Genomic DNA, 25,331 nt, shown 5'->3' with positions numbered 1-25,331 from the left:
GCTGGAAAGTGTGATACAATTTCTCTGAAACACATCAGAGTGGACGGTTTACCTTTTTAGCATTGGTCAGCACTAGATTCTTGGCAGATGTTTTCTGCTTGAAAGTCTAATGCAAAAATGAAATAAATGGGACGATTAGAAGAAATGAACTTCAGAAAATGTTATTGAACATTTCACAGAAACAGAAAATGTATGCGCGTTCATTTTTGACTGTTTGTTGTCATGCATTCTAACCTTGGGGATCTCCTTCTTGGCAATGGTGAGCCACACCTTCCGCCGCCGCGCGTTCAGCTGCTCAATAGTCAGATGTTTCTTCTTTACCACGGGCAGCGGTGCATCATGGGAAAACTTGGCAAAGATCTTGGTGACATAAGAACGTCCCTCGTCTAAAAACTCTCCCTCTCCACGTTTCTTCTTCTTCTTTACCTTTTTTAATTTAGCTAGAGGGGGGAAAAAAGGACAAAAATGTAAGAAAAAATAAAAAAATCTTGTTGGTTCCACAGTAATTGCCCATTCTTTTCCCCTGCTGTGTTGATATAATAATGGCTATAGATTTGTCTTGTTTTTTACCCTTGAATTTCTTCTCATCTTTGATCTTTTTCTTCTTGGGGCCCAGTAGGTGGCGCTGTTGCTCATAGAAGGGATCATGAGTAGAAAGGAGTCCAGTGCTGTAGTACTGATATTGGTGAAGCTGCGGGGCAAATATATACAAACAGGAAAATAAATATAGTAATGACATTTCAAGAACATAAATCAATAGTAGCCTTAATATTTCTAAGCAGTGTGTTTATGAGCGCGTCTACCTCCCGGTCCGAGTGGAACTTGCTCTGATGCTGCCGGGTGTAGCGATGGAGCCTCAGCATGTCATGCAGCTCCTCCCGGGATAAACAGAAATCAGAGTCATCGGAGTCTGTGTCCGAGTCTGTGGTGTCATCAGTCAACAGGATGCTCTGCAGGAGACAGGAGAAGAATGTGGTTACAGGAAGCTGAGGGTAGTTGGTAAGAAAGGGAAGGAAAACAGGAATGAAATGGTGTAAACAAAGAGGTACTGCAGGGGAAAATGTCAGCAAAGGGATGCAACTAGTAATCATCATCTACTCATTCATTGCTTAACTATTCACTGCGATGTGGAGCATGTTTATTAAATACCTTAAGCCACTTCCTGTTTTTCTTCAGCTTGGAGAAATTATAGAGACTTGTTTTATCTGCCTTTTGGTCTGTTGGGTTTAAAAGAGAGAGAGAGGCATCACACATATGACCTGACCACATCCACGATGACAAGGCGACAGGCAGAAGCAAGAAATGATTGTGTAGTAATATATTAACACTATTAATAAATGTATGTATCTTACCTTTACCTTGCAGCAGAACCCCGTTGAGGGGTTTGCCCTCTGCCAACCCATCCACCTGCTCACATGGCTCACTCTTCACTGTCAAAGTTGCGTGTTGAGTGGAGCCGTCCAGGGATAGTCCCGTCCCCAGTGCATCATCGCTGTCATCGCTGTCATCGCTAAAATATCAGAAATATGCATCCATGAGCCTACAATTTGCATCCTGTATCTGGTATCTGTTCTTTGGATGTGCATCTGACAGTATAAATACTATAATCCAGACAGAGGGACATATTTTGGTAGAATATTAACCACCTGATCTACTGGATGTAATCTAAAAAAGATAGGAGCATAAGTCATGCTGGAATTTCACAGTTAGTCTACAAACAGGATGAAATATTGCTAGAATGCGCTTTTAATCCATTTAGCTGCAATCGGTTCAGCTTACAACCCAGTAACAACAAAATTGCATTTACAGCACTAATCCCTACATCCAAGCAGGAGCTGTCTCAAAGTCTCACACCCACTGAAACTGATCCTAGACCGAGCCTTGGCAGGAACCAGCAGCTTGAGTAGAGCTAAATGTTGTGTCCACTCCCAGCTCTCCCTCCCGTCTGTACCTGGTTATGTCTCTGTTGAAGACGGTGTCGGTCTGGCGCAGGAAAGTGTCCAACCTCAGGGATCTTTCTAAGCGCTGCAGGTAGAGAGGTTTGGCCAGGCCGGAGCTCCCTGATGCCCCAACCTCCAGACGGCCACCCTGCCCTGACGCCATGCAGCACAGACACCTCTGCCCAGCAGGGCAGGAACTTTTACTGAGGAGACAAAGGGAAAGGGATGAGCAAATGGTTCACTGCTAATCCACATTTTCAGAACTACTCAAATACTGTATACGGGAGATATTCGCCTTTGTTTAAAGCAATCATCACATCTTCATCTTGGATGTTGCGGAGGTAAAGAAACAACAATTTTGCACCATCTAGTTAATTGTTGTTCAAAACAGTAGTACATGTAGAGGACCTACCTTCTCAGTAAAGGATGTCATTGTTCTCGATTCCAAGATTAATGATCAAAAGTGAAATAACCCTGTAAAACACAAAACATGCCATCATACACTGATACTGAAATGACAAGTGTTAAGTGTCTATGTCAAGCTGATGTGCTTACACAAGTTATAAGGAGTTATTATTATGACTTACAGAAAATGTGAGTGTGGCTTTCAAATAAGGGACCATTCATATAAAAATGTAAAAGATGAACAAATAAATACAGCTCACCATTCACAACTATGGATTTATAGTAAGTGATCACTTTCGTAATATACACACTAATACTGAGGAATACTGAGTTATTTCTTTATCTACTTCATAGGATGTCTTTATAAATCCAGTGAAGATATGTCAGGCAATTATACAGCTCACTATTTTACTTTGGTTTTAGATTATTAAAAATCGGACGGGGGAAATGTATGAGTAAATACTTTGATAAATGACTATAATGTACAACTTATTATTCTATTGTGGACAGAGATTATTACGATAGTAACACTGCTATGGTTAAGTTATACAACTTGCCCTTTGTAATTACCACTCAGACTTTCTGAAACAAGTTCATTGCCCCTCATGGAGCCAAATGGAAAGAACTTTTTCCCTCTGACAGTGGACCCAGGAATATGCAGTGCAATATTCTCTCTATTCTATTCTTTTATTTTTATGATTATGGGGGGAAGGGTTATTCTGACTATTTTAAGGTTATTTTAATAGGCTTAATTTTAAGGTTATTTTTTAACACACTTTGCAACAAAGACATCACATTATGTATAGAATAATAAATGTGTAGGAACAAATGCTGCTATATGGATGGATTGTTGCCCAAACTAAATTTCGTTGTGTTGTTTCACCAGTGCAATGACAACAAAGTATCTTGAATCTTGAGTCTATGGACAAACAAGAGTTTGGTCTGATATTTAAGATGAAGAAAACCTGAGAGCTGTGTTATGCCGCATTTCATGTCGATATGTTATCATTAGCTAACTAGCATATCCAGCATTCGCTAGTCTTTGCTAGCTAACCTTGGATGGTGCACTGGATTGTAGCTGGCCAGCTAACGACCGTTAGCTGCCTCGCTATGTAAGCACAAGCAGCCTCCGATCAATGATTGTAAAGGGTCAAGGTGCTGGTATGCACTTGCAGACAGCTTACTAGCATATGTAGACCACGGTTAATTCACCGTTTAGCCTTGGTGTTTGTTTAGCTTAGCCTCCGCGCCTTGATACAGGGACACTGCCTCCCTGCTACCTCCTGTCTAATGTAGCTTTCCAGCATTAATGTTAGCTTATGACATTCTAAGGCGTTTTGACTCAGACGTCCTCTCACACCATTAATATGAAGTATTCAAATCGACTCTGTCTCTTTAAGGCCACCACCTCCTTCCTAAACAATGTATTAAGATATGATATTGGTTTAATGTCGATTCTTTAGCTGGCTAGTTGCCGCAGCCAGGCCCGCCGCCCGCGCCTCCCGTACCCTGACTGCGGACGCGAGCGGGGACTTGGTTGCCTGGTGAACGAATGATCCCCATGTTTTAATTCTTTCTCCCTCCCGGCCATCTTCCCCCATTGCTCCTTCGCCATAACAACCACCACGGAGTATCTCACCTCGGCCCCGTGTCCCCCTTTTCGTCTCTCTCGTCGCTGCTGCCGACTCTCAGTTCTCTGACTCCAAAATGGCGGTTTGAGGCGCCGAGCGAGTCTGTGAGCTTTGAGTCGGCAGCAACAGCAGAGAGGCGGCCACTTTCTGTTACTGAGAGAGCAGAGACACGACGCCATGGCGAGGGTACAGCAAGGAGCAGGCGTTTTAATCAATCGCAGAGAGAGGGATGTACGCTAGTCGAGCTCTCCCAGGACGAAAATGCGATAATAAACCTCACTGTTATCTCTCGGCGAAAGAGTGAGATACATCTTTGCCATATAAGCCGTTTGGGATCATATATGCACAACTATTACAAACGCATCGATGAATTTCCGATGTTGATTAATAGTGTCTGCCCACTGCGAAGATTACCGAGCTACGTCTTACGTCATCAGAAGGAAACACCGTTTTAAGTGAAGTGAGGCAGTTGGATCCCCACAAAAAATGACAGTCATAAAGTTATTTTCTGACTTAATTAAGCGACAGTTAAGTCCAGGAATGGTTATACATGACAAAGTTATTCATACGAAGACATTTAAAAACGCACTTTGTTGTGATATAGACCACATTTTCAGGAAAATCATAAAGCTGGTAGAGACATAATGGTACTGTCACTGTGATTCAGGCTCAGACCTTCCTGTCAAAGCACAGCCTGAACCCAAACCACTAATTACCTTGTTTTATCTTATCCTGTGTGTTACTATGGTTCATATCCTGCCTCTGCCCCCTTTTAATTTATACTAAGCTGTAGATGGCTTTCTGAGGAACTGTGATGAAGGATGATCTTTCCAAGTCTTGACAATCACTCAAAGCACTTTATATTACTAGTCATGTTCACATATTCACATAGTGCTTTCCCACTTTTTACACACCAATGATATATCAGAGGCAATTTGGGGTTCAGTATCTTGATTGTGGACACTTCTGACATATGGGCTGGAGAAGCTAAGTGAACCCACAGGACCCTCTGATGGGCGGACCACCTGCTTTACCTCCTCAGCCACAGCTGAATTTATTTCTTAAAAATGAATTGTGCTTTAACAAATAAAAATAATCAGTCCATCAGTATGGTCAAGCTTTAATGTGCATCAATTTATCTGCAAAACAGCAAACATAACAAATAACAGTTTGTTAATCTGTCTCACATTAACACAGGGCTGTAGATTAGAGCGGTTGATCTCGGTTAAGGAGACACAGATAATCGTCTAAGTGCATGTTATGTTTATTGGCCAAAACAAGAGCATTAGCTAATGCAATTAACAGAGATATAGTGCAGTTATTATCTGAATACCTTTCTACCACTGTAATAATTAGAGGTGCAGGCACATGTATACGCTGAACAGCCCTGGTGTTATATTACTTGTCAATTCATATCCACCTTTAACAAAATGCTCCCATACAAAGTGCAAAGGTCTTTACATCAGCTTCAAATACTGCCAACAAAAAAGGTGCATTCTGTAGAGAGCAACTGAAGCCGACACAATATAGGCACTGCCAAGAGGAAATCAGTAGTACCACTGACTGACTGTCATGTGGGTGATGCAGTTTCACTAACATACAGATAGTGGGCTGTTAATGTGTCAAGTTTTCCACCCTGGGAGAAGAGGAGGTTTCATTCACAGCCAGCTGGATTTCTCCTCCTCAAATTTCACTGGATCAATGAAAGGTTTGTCGATGGATTTGATCATCAGTTCACCGCAGTACACGCACTCAGATGCAATGATGTCATCAATATCTGATTTTATTTGCTCCCGGCTTGTTCCTGCAGTGCCCTTTCCCAGGCTGGAAGTGTCTCCTTCGTCCTTGGGCACTGAGCGGTGGCGTGACTTGGAGGATTGTGTGGTTGCAGCCAGCTTTTTCTGCAGCTCCTCCAAGCGGCCCTGCTTGTAGGCCGTCAGGTGAGGGCTCACCTCCTATAAGATAAAGAAAAGAACATATGAGTAACATTATTATAATAAATACTGGATTTTTTTTTTTAATTGAGTTGACTGATTTTCAATGAAATGCTTACCTGCAACAGGCAGTCATAGTGGAACATGTGTCCACACAGAAATAGGTAGAAGGGCCTGTTGAGTAATGGGAAGTCACAGGCAGCACACTTCTCTTGGGAATCAACTACGCCGTATTTGTTCCTCATTTCTTGAATATCTTCTCTGATGCGTTTAGCGCTTTCTGTGGCCTCCTCCATTTCCTGCTTCAGCTCCTCGATGTGCTGGTTGTACTCCTCCAGGGAGCTGCAGATGGCCTCCTGAGGAACCAGAGTAAATAGATAATAATATGTAGTGACAATGACAGATTTCCTTAAAAAAAATAAAACATGCAAGTAAAGACTAGGTGACTAACCTTAAAGTGGTCAATGGTGACGAAGTCTGGGAAGAAGGGCAGGATGTCTTCTATCTTGAGCAGGTTGCAGCTGGACAGACAGTTCATGGCTTTCTTCACATCTTTCTCCTCTTGCACCACATGCCGGGCGATCTTCAGCCAAAGCTTTTTCCTCAATTCCTCGTCATCCTCTGGCAGGTCAGCGCATGATTTAGCCAAGTCTACATCTACCTGTAAGTAATAAATACATAATAACTTAGCTGCACTGTCAAACTTTGCCAACAGGAAATTTTGATAATAATCTGTAAAGAATTTTAATGGGATATTTCAACATTTTGACAAATTCTCCTCTTGCCACAATCCCTATAGTCTTAGGAGTAGGTTCATTACCTTTAATTGTGGGTGCAAGCTGTTTTTAGATCAGCAGAGCAGAGACGCGAGCTGCATGGTATTTCCACGTTTCTCTCATCAAACTAAAACCACAATCCAACAACTCCAAAACGCTCTGGTGGACAATTTGTGACCTGCACATTCACTACGCTATGAAATAATAATGTAACGTTACGTGACGGAGTTGTTTTCGAGGCAAATAAATGCATAACGAGAACTACATCCCAGACACGGCTGCTGGGCGGAGTGATTTCAAAAACAAGTAGTTCTGAGTATTTGCTTCATGTGTCGTAATGTTACATAATTATACGTTATTATTTCATAGCGTGGTGAATGTGCAGATAACAACTTGTCCACCAGAGCGTTTTGGAGTTGTTGGATTGTGTATTTAGTTTGATGAGGGAAACGTGGAAATACCATGCAGCTCGCGTCTCTGTCCCGATGATCTAAAAACAGCTTGCACCCACAATAAAAGGTAATTAACCTACTCCTACTACAGGGATTATGGCAATAGGTAAGTTTGCCAAAATGTTGAAATATCCCCTTAATAATTAAATAATTACTTTTAATGCAAGATCCACTGCCTCCTCATACAGTTCCATGATCCTGTACACCAGGACACAGGCCCGGAGGTAACCGTGTTCAGCACACAACCTGAGAGCATACTTGAGGTCGTAGTGTATCTCTGAGGCGTGTGTCCCCGCCTGCTCCAGATACAACAGCAGAGAGTCCGGCTTATATTTAGCGTAGAGTGACAGGAGGTAGTTGTGGATGGCCTCCTCTGTCACATTGAGCTCATACACACAGAACTCCATGTAGCGGATGGTCTCGTTGATCTGCTGGGTGCTGCCCATCTGGCTGTAGTTCATCAGAGCCGGGATCAGCTTCTTCGGATCCAGCTTCTTGCCCACCTGAATCCACGCGTCCACCACTTTTTTGGGAATGTGCTGCATGAGGACGGGGGAGAACTTGTAAAAAAGCTTTTCGTCGCAGTGCTTGGAGAGCACATCCAGAGCTGCGCTGAAGTCGTCGTGCTGGCAGTAGTGGGATATCACCCTCTCGTAGTCCTGCATGACGACCGAGAAGTAAACCATGTCGTCCACGTTGCCGTGGCTTGCCAGAAGGTCGTAGATGGTGCTGCGGTTGTTGTAGAGGCACTCTTTGTGTTTCGGGCTGCCGAGGAATTGGCGGAACTCATCGCGGGTCTCCTGGAAGATGATGCTGTTGCCGTCACTCTCCAGCTGTCCCAGGCTGTTCAGGTAGAGCTCGGCCAGCCACGTGACCAGCAGGGTGATCTGCGTTCTCTCGCTCTGCTTCAAATTATTTAGTTTCTTCAGCAAGAACTCCTTCAGGGCTTCCTCTTGTTTGGCTTCGATGAACTTGAGCGCTATCTCTTCAAAGTAGTTCTGTGTCAGCGCGTAGCACTTGGCGCTCTCCAGGTAGCGCTTGTTCTGGAAGCAGTGCTCAGCCTCCTTGGCCAGCACCATGTCCATGCACTCAGGCCGGTCGCGGCAGTACTCCTTGGCCAGGTCAAATTTATTCATACTCATGTACATCTGCCACACGTCCCTGGCCTCGCGCTGGATGTGGTACCGGAAGACTGCCCGCTCGGTGTAGATCCACACCAACCCGCCCACCGGGTCCTTGATCATCCTCTTGAGAGGGCCAAATTTATCTGGGAACACATCCTCGAATACCACCTGTCCATTCAGAGTACAGATGGCCTTCACTCGATCGTGGAGCAGCAAGAGGAAGTGGAACTGGGTCAGCACAATGGAGATGGGCTTCTTGAGATTAATGTCGATATCTGCGGTGTACTCCCATACCTGTTTAGTTGTGAGGAAGGAAATATGGAGAAGTAGGAGAAATGAGGTTATATACCCATTTACTGTTTGTAAGCAATGATGACGAATGTGAGCTGTGCACGCATTCGGGTAACGGAAGTATAACAGCTTGTCAGCTATAGGGTTTTATCTAGCAAAGATCGAGAATGCTACCACAATAAACCTAATTTATCAAATGGCAGCCGGCTTTCAGATCTGTATACTATTTGTGACATGTATTTGGTGGAGAAACCTAGCGTGTATGAGCATACAAATCACTATTATCTACGGTCACGAAGGCTACAGAACTTCAGATACCAGAGGCGCCAATCATGTGGTTGCTCCGGTGCTCGATCACCCACTGTAACACAACAACCCAACATTTTGATGCTGTAGACAGAATGGCTGGGGCAAAATAGTACTGCTGTTACCAAACTGCACGCACAGCTTTTCGATGACGTAGGCTGTAAACGGGTCCATAGAACTAAACATTGATGAGATATCTGGAGATTCTCCTACACAGACATTTACCTGCACATCACTTAGCAGGGAATCAGGCCTGACGTAGTCCAGCTGACCATAAAGGACTCCATTACCCATCATCCAGGCAAACGCCTTAGGAGAGGTCCGCAGCTTTGAAGTGTAGAAGGTGATCTCGCTGTAGCCCATGTTGGCCGGGAACTCCTGGAAGCTCGGCAACAGGTCCTGGTTCTGGTTGAAGATGGAGCTGAAGCCTTGCTGCTCCGAGCCCTCGGCCACCTTACCGACAAACTGGAACAGGCGTTTGCGCGTTGTGGCGATGATGAAGTACTTGTTCTCCAGGCCGCGCTCCACCTCCAGGCAGCAGACAGGAGCTGGCCTCCCATCCTCCTCCAGGGAGTGGACCTGCCTCAGCAGAAAAACATGGGAATGTTTAGGAAGAAATAAAGTATATAGGTCGGTGTTTAGGGACAAACCTAGCATCATCACCAATTATAGCATATTATTGCTTATTGCAGTGGTTCTGAAACTTTTTCACATCAAGATCCCCTAAACCGACACAAATTAGACCACGGACCTCCACTGGACAAAATTTTGAAACACACATCAGAAATACGTAAATATTTGTTCTAAGACTGAATAATGTTACTTTTTTAGTCAATGTATATTCAAATTAGGACCATTGGCGTGAATTTGTGGATGATTTTAGAGACATTTCTGGAAGAAAATGTAATATTTCTGGAAAAAAAAAGTCATAGAATTTCTAGAAAAATTTTGAGAAATTTCAAGGAAAAGTTGGGGACCACCTTGAACACTCTCAAGGACCCCACTTTGAGAACCACTGGCTTATTGCAATACACTGCGTTCTCAGGTAACTGAGCATCCCCTGACCTGTCTGAAGTATTGGTCTGGGTTGGTGTTGAACAGGCTGCCCTCATTGGCAGAGATCTCAGCCTCGAAGATGATGCCTTGACTGGTGCCAACCAGGATGGGCCCGGTGCTGGTCTCATTGCCCAGCAGCTTGTTCCAGCCCACGCTCTCGATGAGGTGGCCTCTCCAGCGGGACAGACTGCGCACCTTCTGGGTGTTCCTGTTGAGGTACAGACACTCACTGGTGCTCAGGCTGATCAGCACATGGGAGCCTGTGGTGGAAAAAATATGGAGGAGGATACAGCTGCTGTTGGTAAGAAGTCATAACCACAACACTGCAAGATTAATGTTATAAATTATGCAGTAGCATCAACCTTGGGTCGCTGATGTCAGTGTAGCTTCAGATACATTGCATGAATCCAAACTAACCCATAACATGCAGAACTTTCATGACTTTCAACACTCCCATATATTTTACGACGCGAGTTACAACACAATAACCAACAATGACTACCGTAAGTCATATAAATGTGGCCTGTGGGCAGTGTATGTAGAAGACAATCTGAATACTTTGAGCTGTGGCTTTCCTCACCTGTGGGATCCAGAAACAGCTTGTGCACTTTATTGTCATCTTTCCTTCCTAATTCAATCTGGTTCGGCTGATCCGGTTTGGCCAAGTCAATCCTGCATACACCAGGACATGAACACATTAATGTCATCAGCAATAACAACTCTTCTATCAGTTTTTACTCATTCACTTATGGCGCAGTTCTCAAAAGAGAAGAACATTTTTCCAAACATTAACTAGTAATACACAATAAGTTCATCAATAACAAGAGATCGGAATTCCTAAAAGCAAATTCTATTGGTCTGACATGTGTGGAAGTCTCCATAAATCTGCACAAAAATCAATTGTACATGGCTCACTGATGAAAAATTATCAGTTGATTCTCAGTGAAATTGTCACTCTTCATCTTATAAACAGTTTTTCATGGATGGAGCATCCTCTGCAAAACGATCCATTCAGTTATCACAATCTGTCAGACAAACATGTGGTGGGTGTCTGGTGCAGTAAATTGGCTAAAGATCTGCCAGGAATGAATCACAGCGATTGGAAGAAATAAGGTAAGAACACAACAGGAAATGAATCCTAATGACAGTGAAGAGCAGCAGACATCAGCTCCAACGCCCATCTGAACCACACAACCACAGTGACCGTTAGCACGGCGTGTATGACGGTGTTATTTGCCTCAGCAGGGTGTCCTTCCCCAGACTCATGCACAGCTGATTGTTGCAGACTGCGAGGTGGTTGATCCTCTCCGGCGGAGTGAAATCGATCCTTTGCTTGTTGAATATCGGTTTCTCTTCTTCAAGTCTCACATTTACAAAACCTGACGTGAAAGAACATGTTTGTGTTAACAAAGACAGTCTAACAATAATAATTATAGTCTGGTCAATAGCGATTATAACACATTAACGGCCCTAAAGTGTATCTATGTATGTATTATATCAGACAGACCATGACTTGAGAGGAGACCGACCCACCTGAATGTGCTATCCCGATGTTGGTGCTTGACAGGCGGCTGTGCTGCTGCGCACTCTGCCTCGTGTTTTGCTGGTCCTCGTACTCGTCAAGAATTGAAGCCATGGTGAGGCAAAGCTTATTTCAGCTGATTACAACGCATGTAAACAAGTCCTCTTCAGATAAAAGACTGAAGGCGAACAGTCAATTCTAAGACGACATGGCTAAAAGGCTAAATGGCTAGCTGCTAGCTATCCCAGCTTCCCCCCTGCTCAGCGGCGCACTTCCGCCCCGCACGAGCGTCTGAACCGAGAGCAAAAGTGTAGATTTTTATCTCAGGAAAAATAAAGTATACATACAATCCCATTCATATTATCACAACAGCTGTTAGCCTAGCTACCAACCGCACGACAACACAGGGTGGACTCGGATAGTCAGGTGACACGGAGTCATGTGATTCACATTCAGTGTAGTGTCAGTCTGCGACACCAGGGGGCGCTGATTGTCCAGATTTACACCACAGGTTCGTTGTTGTGATGTTTTTATTACAAGAATTAACCTACTGATAATTAGCTGCCAGACAAATGAATTTTAATTTTTAATAAAGCGATTCTTACCTTATTTTACTTTATACGTTATGTATTGTACTGGCAAGTTATTCTATATTATCCAAAGTTATTCTGTATGAAATTAATTTATATTCAACAATGACTATTGCAGATAGCATAAAAACATGAAAAACAAAATGATTATATTATACCTAAGTTTACATTAAATTTGAAATAAATTAAAGTCAGAAATTTGAAGACCTATCTGAGAGATCTGTGACTTTCTTTTTCTTTTCTCGGTGGGCGTGTCTATGCAAATCACAACCTGTCTGCGCGCACTAGAAACTACCCCACCTCCCCAAATGTCGCTATCAGTCAAGAGACCGTCAGCCTGCAGGTATGTGAGATTCATCACTCAGCTGCCTCTCAGTATCCAGGTATCCAGTCCCCTCACACAGTATCAGACAGGACAGAGTTTGCAGTCAGAAGTTTAATGCGCGGCTCGACATGCCACCTCAGATGGATTACTTCTACCAAGAGTCCCGAGTCCCCTCCGCTTGCGGGTTGACCCGGGAGGATGAGCTCGAGCCCGGGGTAATCAGCTGTATGCTGGTCGGAGACGGAGCCGTCGGGAAGACGAGCATGGTCGTCAGCTACACCTCCAACGGATACCCGGCGGAGTACAGACAGACCGGCTTCGATGTCTTCTCTGGTCAGTGTTTTCATCCCACTCTTGCATTTACACACCCTCCAAGGTCATTTTGAGAAAGTATAATATTATAGGGATTTACTATGTTAGGTTCAATAGTGTGTATTATAAACTATTATAATAAAAAAAAATGAAATGTTACTGCATACAGGTATATTCAATAGGCCTATAGCCTATTTGAAACTAAACAAATGCTGCTGTGAAGGTTTTCTCTGGGAGTGTTGGACTTCCTGTCATTGACAGACTCTAAGGCGAGACTTTCATTTGAAGCAGGACTTGTAGAATTTAAACATATGTTTGTTCTTCAGTGTGTCGCACCTTACAGGTTATCTATCTATCTATCTATCTATCTATCTATCTATCTATCTATCTATCTATCTATCTATCTATCTATCTATCTATCTATCTATCTATCTAAAATAATAATAATAATCCTCAATTTTGTTGTACCTTGTGAAATGACAATAAAGGCTATCTATCTACGAGTGTAATGTGTTTTCTGAAATAAACTGACTGATCAATCTCTTCTGTTTCCAACAGGTCAGGTCCAAGTAGAAGGAGCTCCTGTTAAAGTTCAGCTTGTGGACACTGCTGGACAGGTAAGACTGTTTGTTTGTAACATAACATAATGTAGACAATCACCAGAAGACCATTTTACGGGCTATGTGATTTCTCACTGTGTAGTCCCAATGTCTTCAGCTTTCAGATGTTGAGTTCATTGTAACAAGTAGGCTAATTATTGATAATTAAATCTGTTACACATAATATATAACATCAAACCACCAACATTAATTGAATAAACTAATTAATTTAATGTTATGACAGATAAGCTATGACGGTACAAAGTGTGTCACAAGCTTGTTGCCTAATCCGATGTGTGACTCAGTAACAAGGCTTCACAATGCATTTAGATGGATGATCTTTTTCTAATGCTGTAGTGACTCACTCATGTGAGTGTTCATCATTTGATTGACACTAACTCATGTTTCTTGTTGTCATGTTCCCTCCAGGAAGAGTTTGATGAGTTCAGGGCTCTGTCCTACGCCCACACCGACGTCTTCCTCCTGTGCTTCAGCATGGTCAACCCCACGTCGTTTCACAACATCACCAAGAAGTGGGTTCCAGAGATCCGGGCTCAGAACCCGTCCTCTCCCATCATCCTCGTGGGGACCCAGTCGGACCTCTTACTGGACGTGAACGTCCTCATCAACCTGGACAAGTCAAATGTCAAACCGGTTCTGAGCTCCCGGGCACGGAGCATGGCGGACAAGATCAGAGCTGCAGACTATATCGAGTGCTCCTCGCTCACGCAGAAGAACTTGAAGGAGGCGTTCGACGCAGCCATCTTTGCTGCCATTAAGAACAAAACACGGAAAACCAAGAAGAGGAGGTTTTCTGACAGACGCACCAAAGCTTTCTCCAGGTGCAGCTGGAAGAAGTTCTTTTGCTTCATCTGAACTCTGACTGTTAACCCTGTGGGTTGAGAACAAACATCTTAATTTATTTAAATTCTTTACTTTCACTTAATGTCACAAGCCCATTGGTGGTAGTTAAGCATCTGTCCCTGTTAAGTATTTGGTTTTATTTCACACTGGGATGCCAAATTGCGCAAGGGAACCGAGAGATTGGTGCAGTGGACACTGGGAAACGAACATCAGTGGAGACAACGGAGAGGATTGTGGGTTATTCTCAGCCAGGGTCTGATCACACAACCCATTAGAGGCAATGTTGTTTGCATAATATTCAAATTAATCATTGTTCCAAACAGAAAATACAAAGTTTACATATGAAAAAAGAGATATGAATACTGTTTTCATGAATATGAATCGCCGGTGAACCATTAGAGAGGATGTGATGTTGAACTGAGACCTGGAGGAGGTGAACATATCGAGTTAACCTGCTGAATGTGCAGCCACAGAGACAAACCATGGGCATCATGTAAATTCAATGAATTTGCATGGTGTGCTTTGTTAGCAACTGCAGCCTTTTAACGTTGGGGAGAGTGAAACAGAAAGTGTCTGGCTGTATCTGAGCAGATGGGTGTCAGCCACTTCTTTGTTTTATGTTTTGCCACTGCAGCTGATTGATATGCAGCAGCTGCAAGTTCAGGTTGCAGTGCGAATGTGCCACATTCTTACCTGTGTGTGTGTGTATGGAAGCTCCCCGGGCTGGTTTGGGTGGATATTTTACCGGACCTTAAATTATTCAGCTGACAAACTTATCAACACCAACATTCATTTTGACCTGTCAGTCATTGAGTCCTGTCGGCTCTTTTAACATTTAAAAAAAGAAGAAGCACAGGCGGAGCATTTGTTTGTGGCAAATCAGAAACAGATCATTCTTTTGAATCTTCAGATCAGCGCAGGAACTAATTTGAAAATCCTCTTGTCTAATGTGAAAGGTTTCCACGGGAACTCTAACCTTTGGCTTTTTGTTCCTGTCTCATCAATCTGCATCTGTAAAAGTAAGCACTGCAGGAGGCTTCACTTCCATCCTGCTGATCCTCCCACCACCTCCACCATCAGCCTGGCTTTTTTTATACACCCCTCTTTGTTTACATGCTCAATACACTCCCTTTCTCTTGAATAGATGCTAAACAGCCTCTGTGTGAATGGAAGTGTAGGTAAAGGAGCTTTGTGCCTGTGACATCTGCACAGCAGTAGATCATATTTTCAAACGCAGTGTAATAATCTGGTGGATATATGTGACAGAGCAAAGATTCACTATGCTTCTTGTAGAAGTCAGTTTAATGTATATTCTAGTCTGTTTGTTAAAAACAGTTTATTTGTTGTGTATATGTTTATGAAATATCAGATAAGATGTGGATTTTAAATGCATCTATGTACTCCATAAACTCTTTGTTGTTCTATTTTGTATCCATATCCATATCCTCTCTAACATGTGACTGTTTAGCACATGTCACAGGGATGTGATGCAAATAAATGAAGTGGAAATTATACCTCCTGTGTTATGTGTATTTTTAGAATGGCGATGTTTTGCGATCGCATCTGATAGAAGCAGCTACTTTACATTCAGGGAAGAGTTTTTACAAAGAGACACCAAAAGCATTGAAAAGCAGCGGCGCAGCTCTCCACAGGAGTCTGAATAATCCTCATCACCACGCCAGGTACCTTTCCTGAACCGTCTCCCTGTCCCAAGGATATGATAAGTAACCTCTGGCCTCACGCTGTGCCACCAATTCTAATGCAATCCACATGACTGCTGATGGAGTCTGGCAGTGCCACGCTGTGACTGATTGCTTTGTGTGGTTGTGTCTTGCTCCAAAGAGACATGGGAGAGTGACATTCAGAGGAGAATGACTCACTGGTTACAATTAAATAGCAGTTGCTGTTTTTTTTTTTACAATGGAGCTGGCGCATTGTTTATGAATTTTAACAGCCTGTATGACTTTTACAAAAGGCAGCTCAGCTTGTTTTTAGGCTTGGGTGAACGTGACAGCGGGACACATGGGGATGGAGCACAGAGAGCTGCAAAACACTTGTAGGCCCAACAGTCTATTTGTTCTGAGCAGGGTGGATGAGTCACAGATATGCACAAAAAAAAAAAACATGCACTCACCCCAATACATCAGCAATCTGTTTGCCATTAGTCAGTGCGCTGTCCGTCACACAGTCATGTGTCAGGGTTCTGTTTGAACGGCTGTTATCAGTGGGTCAAAGACACAACGTCCTCCTCCTCGGCCTTTTGACCTCACATGGAGAGGCCACAGGGGAAGTGTTGTGGCGTTTTGTCATCTGACACAAGTGGACTCGTGAACTATCTCTGGACTTTCAGGGAGTAGTTATCACATGTGCTGCTCTACTGACATATTAAAAGGAATAAGAACCGCTCAAATCAATATTCTTATATCCTTTCTCTTGTGTTAGGGTCGCCACTGACCTGTTTTTAGGGTTTTTAATGCATAAAAGGACCACATAAAGGCGTTTTGACTTTGTTAGGAACTTATATTTCAACAAAATAAAACAAAATTCTTTTTTAACAAAATTCTAAAATGCTCTGGTTAAAATCATGACATTTATTGTTAGGGTCAGTTACGACCCGTTTATAACAATAAGAATAATAATGAGAGTTAAAATTGAAATCATAAGCGCAAAACCAACCTTTTCATGGATAAGGAAGCCTGACAATGTAACCAAGAGATGAGAAACAAATGGGATGATAAATAATTGTTTTACTGTGTTTTACAGCTGATTTGGCTCTTACCATAAGCTTCAGTTAGCTTCCCCAGGAGACCAGTTCATATACCTGAAATTGGCTACAATGTGACTATCCAATTAATTATGATCGTTGCATGTGTGAATAAAAAGAGATGAATTTAAGACTGGGGTCAAAACCGACCCTAACGCAAGACATGGTAGCAGAAAGCTAGCACAACAGGACGAAGGATATTCAGTTCATCAAATGAATGAAATGAACATGTAAGGGATCACTTATAATGATGACCACTAGATTTACTTGCTAACAAGTTATGATTATGGAAAGTAGCCAGAAAAAAAAAACTAAATTAAAATTCTGGAAAACACATCAACAGAGTTATTATCTAAAAATCCACTTTACAGTTTAGACAGACTTTTTGGTTCAACTTAGATGACTTCTGTGCCGATCACTTTCCATTTTATTTCCATTTACAAGTGGTTAAGTTAAACCTGTGGCTAAACCAATGTCTTGTCTTGTTTACAACCTGTCTGATTGTTGTGTTTCTTGCCCTGACAATTCAGCAATTAATGTATAAGGCTGTGATAGACTGTTCCTAAATGTGGAGTAATACTGAGTAACACTTTGAAATGTGATCACTCCATGCGTCTCTGTGTTTTGCTGAAAGTGAAGGTGAGGGATGTTGGGTTTTGTGCGATGGCAGATGAAAGTCAGGAGCTCTATGGTCATGGTTGAAAGGTTGCAGTTCAGGGTCACGACAGGTCGTGAGACTCTCTGATAAACACACTTGAGTGTCACGTCTTATTTATGACTCTTCCAGTTCCTCATTGAAGGAAAAACACAGATGCCTTGTAAAATTATTTTACTTAGAAATATCAAATAGGGGACATGTTCAACAGCACTGCATGCATGTGGCTGTGCACACACACACACACACACACACACACACACACACACACACAAGATGCAAACACAGACACTGTGCAGTCATAGTAAACTCATTGAGCAATCGTGAAGCCCATGTCAGACAGGTTTTAGGTTCCCAGGAGTTAAGTGAAGTGTTTCTCCTCCTCTCTTTCTCTTCTCATGGTTAGTCATATGGTTCTCACATCCACACACAGGGCTGGTCCTCCTCCCTGGATCCCCTGCTTCTAGTGATTGTGTCAGGAGTAGTCAACCAACTCTTCCTCTGGCTCCGGGCCAGTTTCACTCGGCTGGGTTTCACTGTAGTCGAAGTTTGGCAAGGAGGCCTGGGAATCAGCAGGTGCACAGACAGGTCTGCCTAGATGAGGGCGAAGCCCATTGGCTGAGCGCTGCTGCCGCTCACTCAGATCAATTGGCAGTTTGAACAGTTACGCTTTGGGGAGGACTTGGCATGGCTCCGAGTGTCCCTTTCACACAGAGAGAGAGAAAAAAAAAACGTTGTGTTGTGATTTGATGTTGTTGTTATTGTTGTATTTTCACCTTAACTGACTGGCTGTATTTCTGAGAAAAGGTGACAGGTGTGTGTGACATTATTTGAATAATGATCAAAGGCAAATGAGGATAAAACATAACCATGAAAAATTGTGTTTACAGACAAACATATCAGACAACACATTTTTTTTTTTTTTTTTTTAATTTTAACTTTTATTTAACCAGGAATAATCCCATTGAGATTCAGAATCTCTTTTGCAAGGGGATTCTGGCCAAGAGAGCAGCACAGTAGGTCTACATAAACACTTGAAAAAATACACTTGAAAAACAACAACAAAACAAACAGTTTGGCAAATCACATCATTACATTATAATCACCAGCTGCGTTCGGTAAGAGGACATGTGCATTCAGTAGTCAAATAGTCCTTGATCTTAGCTTTAAAATCTCCCATATTTGGGAGGTAATCAAATTTAATATGACTCTATAATTTATACCAGGATGAGGGTGTGAATGCTTTAAAGGCACTTTCACCAAAGATAGTCCGAGGAATAGTGTACATTATCAATCTAAAAAAAAGTATGTTTTTAAAGTGTTTTTTGTGTATTGCTTACTATTTCCCATACCATTCACATGTAGAGTTAATGCATCAGAAAAGCTGACCTATCACTCACATTAACTGCATGTGTCTGTTTATTAAAAACCCTGTCATTATCCTCTTCAAAACATAAACTGTCAGTTTCGGTCTAAAGCAAAGCCAGTGAGAATTGTCCCAGTTCCTGATTGTGACTATGCCTGGAGGCAACAACTATTATTCCTGTCCCACAGTTTACAGCTTTAATCTGCTGACTTCGTCATTGGTGTAGTTGGGTAACACAAGGAGGCTGACGTGCAAACAGCACAGTCCGCAGCTGTGGATCATTACAATGTGTTGCTGGTTTTGCATTGTAAGACCACAAAATGTCACATCCAAGGGTGTGAAATACATGTAGGCCGTTCATTGCATTATCAGACACAGTTCCACAGTGCGTTGTCAGTTAATCTTCAGTCATCAGGGGACATAATGACTTCATAGTGACCATCAGTAACCACACATGATCAAAGCCGTGTACTATAGTGAAGCACATGCAGCTTCGTGAGATGAGACGGCTGAAGAGCGCATTCAGCACTCAGCCAGTGACGAGGACATTAGCACTTCACTCAGGCCTCATCTCAGGCTTCATTATCTCACTGACGACCTGCAGACACATTGAAAAACGATTCAGTTCGGGACACACAGGACGCTGGAAGCTGTGAGAAAGCCGTGCAATCAACAGTTGTGTTTATGGTGTAAAGTGTGGAAAGCAGGTCTGTTTATATTTGCCTTTCCTGAATTCACGACCGTCCTGTGACAAATCATTATATGACTGACTGCACTAATAAGCAGCACCACAATGCACAACTTATACATGATGTGAGAACCGGCTTATGTATACACACAGGACAATTAATGCAGCAATAAGCAGCTCACAGAACTAGAAATTCTGGATATCGTACTCCTGTACGTCTGCACCATGCTGTAACTCGTGTTAGGCCTACACAACGTCAAATAATCATTATACACAGTCTGTTGAGACTCACACCCACCCATTGTATGAAAATAGAAATGTTATTGTAAAAAGTCCTAAGATTATAAAAATATAAAGGCTACTTAAATACAACATTTAAACAGTACTATCTTGAATGTTATTGTAGATTCACCTATCATGTGATGTTGTAAAATCTTTGATGTTGTATATTGTGAAACTATCATCTTGTGAAAGCTAAGAAGTGTGAGTGATGGTTTACTCACTGAGCGTGTCACAGTCTTATCAACACACTGTCCTCTCTACAGGACACATCTGCCTGTGTATTGTCTTGAAGATCACCCATAAACAACTGTATTATCTGACCAGAATAGAGAGTGGTGCTCAACAACGTCAGATCTTAACACCTTCCCTCTGATTTGAATGAAAAGAGTCAACGCTATCTGTCCTGAAAAGCTTGGTGGGGGTTGTGCGAGTGACACGACTGCATGGTCATCATTACCAAGTGTGAGATACACATTGGTTGTGGATTAAAAACAAAAGTGTCTCGGCCTTTGTAATGAGTTTCTTTTCCTCATCAACTTCTATGTGACTGTGACAGAATACATTCGCAGCACATGGTTGAAGAAAGCTGGAAGTGTTTGACCTTTTTACAAGAGTAGTGAGACAATAGGGGAGATTTTGGCTGGTTCAGATCGTTTGTGTAATGATCTGGCTGGACAGAATGGGGGATTTCTTCCAAGAATAAGCTCATTAAAATATATATATAGCAGAATTACTGTGATGGATAAAGAAAAAAAGGAAAGATCCAATATGACACCATTAAGGAATAAATCCTTCCCTACTGTGCCAAGTAAGTGAAAGTTAACATTAAAGTGAATTTAAAGCTTTAATATTACACTTATATGACACTTATTGACATTAGTTTGGTTTCATGCTGTTTATCAAGCTGGATCTTAATCTGACGCTTAACTGGACCAGAGAGAGGAGAGTTTAATATGACAAGTGACAGTTATTGAGGGAACACTCGGCACCATTTGCATACGGGAAGTGCTGGGTTTGATTGGCGGTGAGTCTGTATATTGGGTGTGTCCACGTCTGGGAATCAAGGGGGTGAGGTGTTCTCACAGCGGTGTTGGAGGAGGAGGGGGGGGCGGGTGAAGAGAGGAGAGAGGCAAGTGGGGGATGTTGTGACATCTACGCATCACACATGGCAGCGGTGAAGCAAGCGAGGACACTGTGCAAGTCAGCGCAGCTCCAAAACCTCTGCTTTACACACGTGTGGATACGCACACATACTATACGTTCAACAAACATACAAACACCAGCAAAAAGGCAAAGGTGAACAGCATGAGTGTGACTGTGATGGGTACACACAGACAGGCAGACAGGGGATGACTGTTGGCCGACACATGATGTCGTTTAATGGGTTAATGACAATAGATAATGTGTGTTTCACTCAGCTTTCTGAGATAAGTTCTGTCAGGACTTGTTCAACAGAGAATGACTGGTTGTTGTCCGGTTAGTCACAGTAAATCGGCTTAGTCAGTGTGTTTGTGTCACCACCATCAAAGCAGTGTGCATGTGTGTGTGTGTGTGTGTGTGTGTGTGTGTGTGTGTGTGTGTGTGTGTGTGTGTGTGTGTGTGTGTGTGTGCGCGCGTGTGGTTGGGGCACATTTACCCAGAAAGAGTGAGATAACTTCACTTTCATATGAATCACCATATCCCTCAATGTTAAAAGACTATGGACACAGTGAGTTACAGACAGCCAGGAGCTGCTCCACTGACAACGAATTGTCTGTGGATGGAAGAAGGATCCACATCATTTTCACACAGCCTAATAATGTGACTTTGGAGAAATGTTTAAAGGGATAGTTCAGTTTTTAAATAAAGTATAGCCTGACAAACCAGACTATATCATTGAAATGTATAGTCTGGCAACAACCGGTAGCTAGACCTCGGCTCAATCCAGGGGGCAGGATTGGCTGTCTTTCAAACTGCCTCTGCGTAACGGATGTGCACTCACTCCACCCATAAAGGACGTGCTAACCAACCCGCCAAGTGGTTGTCAACCTCTTGGCGAAGAGGTTAGTATCGTCGCCTCCGGTGCGGGAGGTCGTGGGATCGAACCCCACCTAGGGCAGGCCGTGAGAAACACAACGCAGAGGGCCAGATCGACATCGGCTACATCTGCACGCAATAGGATAGCGCTACTAGCCTACTAATCAGAGCAAAGAGCAGGATGACATTAGCCTGACAAGCCAATTAAAATGTAAGTCGGCATCGCGTTAAGCCCGCCCAACGACTCTCTAAAACAGATAGAGCGCTGTGATTGGTGAACACAAACGGTGTTCGAGACTCAAAAACTTCCTATGGCTCGTTTCTAGACCCACCTACGGAGCAAATATATTTGCTGCCGCTAGGGTGCGTCTAGATTTCTAGGCTACATAAAGTATAAAATCTACAGTAGAAAGCTGCCCCCCCCCCCCCATACTGTATGAACACCTGATTTTGTTTTATTTCTTTTATCATGGCTGAGGAGTGTCTGTCTTCTTTTAATGTTTTGAGCCACGCTAAAGATGATTTTCTGTGATAAAACAATATCATTTTTCTAATCTAATCTACAGCGCGTTGTGGAGCCTGTCGGTTTGGAGGAGTAGCCTACCGAAGAATACTGAGTGAGTTGGTTAGTTCCAGATAGACAAACTTTTTTTCCCGGCCAGATGGGGGGGGGGGGGGGGGGGGGGGGGGATTTCTACTGCATTTAGTGTAGGCTAGTAAATGGGCATTTGTAGCTCATACAACCCCACTTCAAAAAAGCTGAACTATCCCTTTAACGTGCTTTTTAAGGTGCTTTTTAAATCGCTCCCTCAGAACAAATTTGTCAAGTTGAAAATTCAACATTGAACTAAACTGAACTGATGGTAGCCTATTTATTCACTTCCTTGACCAGATTTAGGCTACTACTCTTGTGCGTGTTTGGTAAACTACAACCAGGTTTAGCTAGTTTAGCTTAGCTTATTTTTAGCTTAGCATGATTGGAAACAACTCTCCACAGCTGTCACATTGGTGCGTCATGTTTTCATGATGACACAACACTGAAACTTGCTGTGGGGCCTCTCACAGCCAGAGTGATACATGGTCCTCACTCCTTCACTGTTGACACTCAGTCCAGGGGTAGCTACAGATTAATCATGTGGTGTTAGGTCATTCTCATGTTATTGTATACATTCAATAAACTGTAAGTGGGGTTTCAAAAGTCTGACCTGAGCTCATGTGGTAATTTAGAGACGGGTTGTTTTCCTCTTGGTGACTCATTCACAGCGCTTACCAGGGAAGAACCATGTTTTCCAAAGAACACAGGTGAGACCGTCATACAGTTTTCCATCCTTCATCCTCATATTGACTGTTTTCTAATCCTCTCTAATCTTGTCTAGTGATAGCCTACTTCTGATGTCATTTAACAAGTGGAGCTCATGCTGCTGGTATGTGGCAGCCATGAGGGTAACTCCTGAACAAATGACATAGCATCTTCAAAAGTCGCATCTCCACAAAAGCAGATTACAGAGCAGGCACACTTATCCCTGGTGCTCATATCTGCACATGCCTATCTATTATCAGACATGAAGGAAGCAGGCCTGTCACGACATCCATCCATAGCCGTCTGTAGGAGGAGGAGTTGGATGGTCCACAACGATAGGGAGAATCACCACGTAAACATGACATGGAGTCATCAGAGTCAAAACAGATGATGGTCTCGTTCACAATTTGCTTCGTTTTCATGATTAATATTAAAAGCTAAACAAAAGCTCAATGAATTAATGGATGTCTCTGAAGTCATAGTTCCATTAATTATCATTTATTAATTTATTACCTCCAAATTGATTCTGACTCGATCGCTTGTCACAAACTCTGTGGCATCATTGTCGAGAAGAGAGTGAACAGCAATAGTTTATGACTGATATCGGAGAGCGGGAATAGTGCAATGTGATGAGAACACACAAACACAGACTATACAAAGGCACGATCAGGGCCAATCAGATTTGCAACAACTTTTAAACATGACTAGATTTGAATATGGCAGTTTAGGCCTGCTGTCATACACATAAACACACACACACACACACACACGCACTCCTGACAATGGCTTGGCTCTCTTCTCTGGAGACACACAGAGAAAGCAGAGGTGTGTTTGCAGGTGGCTCCGTGCTGTCAGACCTGTAGAGCAGGCTTCACCTCTCTTATCTGCTGCCAGCTGGTCCGACTAGAAGTTCAGTCTCACTTACCTCACATCTACCAGGTGACGCCGCGAGGGCGTGGCCTGAGCACAATCGGTTTCATTTGTGTTATTGTACTTTTCAAAACCCCGATTTGAATTCAAACTGATTGGTGGATTAGAAAAAGTCAAAAGGAGGGGGCTTGGCTTGGCTTTAAGGTTCAATAGGATCAACTCAAAACCACAGTATCTCTAAAAGTTTCGCCGGGCAGCAACAGTAGCTGTCGTGGCTGGATTAGATGATATAAGCCTGGGTAAATACAACACTGACCTCACTGGTCCATTATTGTCTTATGTCAGAGAAAAGAGAGAAGGCAGCGCCGGCTTCCCCTCCCCAGGAAGTAAACTGGTTTCTGAGCAAATACGAGCATGTCTTTCCATGGACAAAACAGATCATTTATCATAGTTGTTCCAGAGAAGCAGCATAACGTCACAACCTTTTCCATCAAACCTAAGGGGTCGATGAAGAACGGGAAGTAACTGAATTGATATTTCTCAACCAAAGAGTGTAACTTCTCCAAGTGTCAGTATAGAATAACATGATTTCACATCTTGGATGTTTTTCACAATGAGATTTAGTAGCAGTTACAACATACAGAGCCTTTAGTCAGTGGATCATGTTACCATGTTAAAGCTTCCACAGTTTGATAAATACTCCTTTCTTTGTACCAGGACCGGTTGTGCAGTGCCACCCAGCAGAAAAGGCTTATCCTCCGACCTGCGGCTTAGTCTTATCTCTTCTCCTGTTGTCGCTGATGTGACCACAGCCTGGCCCAGTGTGGAGGAGGCTGAGCACCGTTGAAACTGTTGAATAGCCCCTGTTTTCTGTACATTTTGCACCTTTGTTAATCTTCAGCATAGTAATGCATCAGTTAGTGAGAATCTATAAACAAGTCTGATTTTTACTACACCAATTTTTTTTATTATTCAAATATTTCTCAGTATTCAAAGCTCTCATTCTAGATAGTTCAGTGTAGTTTGCTTTTTCTTGCAGTGATCAGGCCCTGTTGGCTCGTCCATGATGTACATAAACAAAGAGACACGGTTGTTTGAACAGAGAGGTAATCAGGTACATCCTGAACGTTAGGAAGAGGAACAATGAGGTTCTGCAGTTAGAGTCCCCACGGCCAGCTCTAGTGACAAACAGGTAAACTGATACAGAAACTCACATTAGTACTTGTCCAAAATGTAAAGATTATCTCTACTAACTGTAGGAAA

General features: G+C 42.8%; 3 protein-coding genes across 4 annotated transcripts in view; 1 reads left to right on the top strand and 2 right to left on the bottom strand.

Annotated features, from left to right (window-relative positions):
* The window catches only part of ino80 (INO80 complex ATPase subunit), a 47,826-nt gene extending 43,713 nt beyond the window's left edge, over window positions 1-4,113 (bottom strand). For both annotated transcript variants that reach the window (XM_084000650.1, XM_084000651.1), the window contains exons 1-9: window positions 3,985-4,113; window positions 2,353-2,414; window positions 1,952-2,143; window positions 1,353-1,510; window positions 1,150-1,217; window positions 804-950; window positions 571-691; window positions 235-440; window positions 53-106 (exon numbers count right to left, since the gene is read on the bottom strand). In XM_084000650.1, the coding sequence (XP_083856776.1) occupies window positions 53-106; window positions 235-440; window positions 571-691; window positions 804-950; window positions 1,150-1,217; window positions 1,353-1,510; window positions 1,952-2,103 (906 nt within the window). In that variant the 5' untranslated portion in view covers window positions 2,104-2,143; window positions 2,353-2,414; window positions 3,985-4,113. The remainder of the gene's footprint in view (window positions 1-52; window positions 107-234; window positions 441-570; window positions 692-803; window positions 951-1,149; window positions 1,218-1,352; window positions 1,511-1,951; window positions 2,144-2,352; window positions 2,415-3,984) is intronic.
* A 984-nt stretch (window positions 4,114-5,097) lies between these two features.
* Window positions 5,098-11,858, bottom strand: vps18 (VPS18 core subunit of CORVET and HOPS complexes). Its single transcript, XM_084001015.1, has 9 exons — window positions 11,449-11,858; window positions 11,153-11,294; window positions 10,496-10,587; window positions 9,925-10,175; window positions 9,085-9,438; window positions 7,294-8,556; window positions 6,362-6,571; window positions 6,030-6,266; window positions 5,098-5,931 (listed from the first exon to the last, which is right to left on the bottom strand). Exons 1-9 carry the CDS (start codon window positions 11,549-11,551, stop codon window positions 5,635-5,637), a joined length of 2,949 nt encoding a protein of 982 aa, XP_083857141.1. The 5' UTR covers window positions 11,552-11,858; the 3' UTR covers window positions 5,098-5,634.
* Window positions 11,859-12,364: 506 nt separating this feature from the next.
* Window positions 12,365-14,197, top strand: rhov (ras homolog family member V). The gene is made up of 3 exons (XM_084000503.1): window positions 12,365-12,685; window positions 13,223-13,281; window positions 13,693-14,197. Exons 1-3 carry the CDS (start codon window positions 12,481-12,483, stop codon window positions 14,137-14,139), a joined length of 711 nt encoding a protein of 236 aa, XP_083856629.1. The 5' UTR covers window positions 12,365-12,480; the 3' UTR covers window positions 14,140-14,197.
* The last annotated feature ends 11,134 nt before the right edge of the window (window positions 14,198-25,331 follow it).

Source organism: Trachurus trachurus (genome assembly GCF_905171665.1).
Source record: "Trachurus trachurus genome assembly, chromosome: 24".
Lineage (NCBI taxonomy): Eukaryota > Metazoa > Chordata > Actinopteri > Carangiformes > Carangidae > Trachurus > Trachurus trachurus.
Note: the sequence above shows the minus strand (reverse complement) of the source record. Positions and strands in the feature narration are given on the sequence as shown.

What these genes read in the sequence shown, in the direction of transcription:
- vps18 (XM_084001015.1), bottom strand. Translation starts at nt 11,551, where the DNA reads ATGGCTTCAATTCTTGACGAGTACGAGGACCAGCAAAACACGAGGCAG. An exon ending in CAGTGGATCTTGCATTAAAA is followed by an intron (nt 6,572 to 7,293) that starts GTAATTATTTAA and finishes TATTACTTACAG; the next exon opens with GTAGATGTAGACTTGGCTAA. An exon ending in TCACCATTGACCACTTTAAG is followed by an intron (nt 6,267 to 6,361) that starts GTTAGTCACCTA and finishes CTGGTTCCTCAG; the next exon opens with GAGGCCATCTGCAGCTCCCT.
- rhov (XM_084000503.1), top strand. Translation starts at nt 12,481, where the DNA reads ATGCCACCTCAGATGGATTACTTCTACCAAGAGTCCCGAGTCCCCTCC. An exon ending in CGGCTTCGATGTCTTCTCTG is followed by an intron (nt 12,686 to 13,222) that starts GTCAGTGTTTTC and finishes TGTTTCCAACAG; the next exon opens with GTCAGGTCCAAGTAGAAGGA. An exon ending in TTGTGGACACTGCTGGACAG is followed by an intron (nt 13,282 to 13,692) that starts GTAAGACTGTTT and finishes TGTTCCCTCCAG; the next exon opens with GAAGAGTTTGATGAGTTCAG.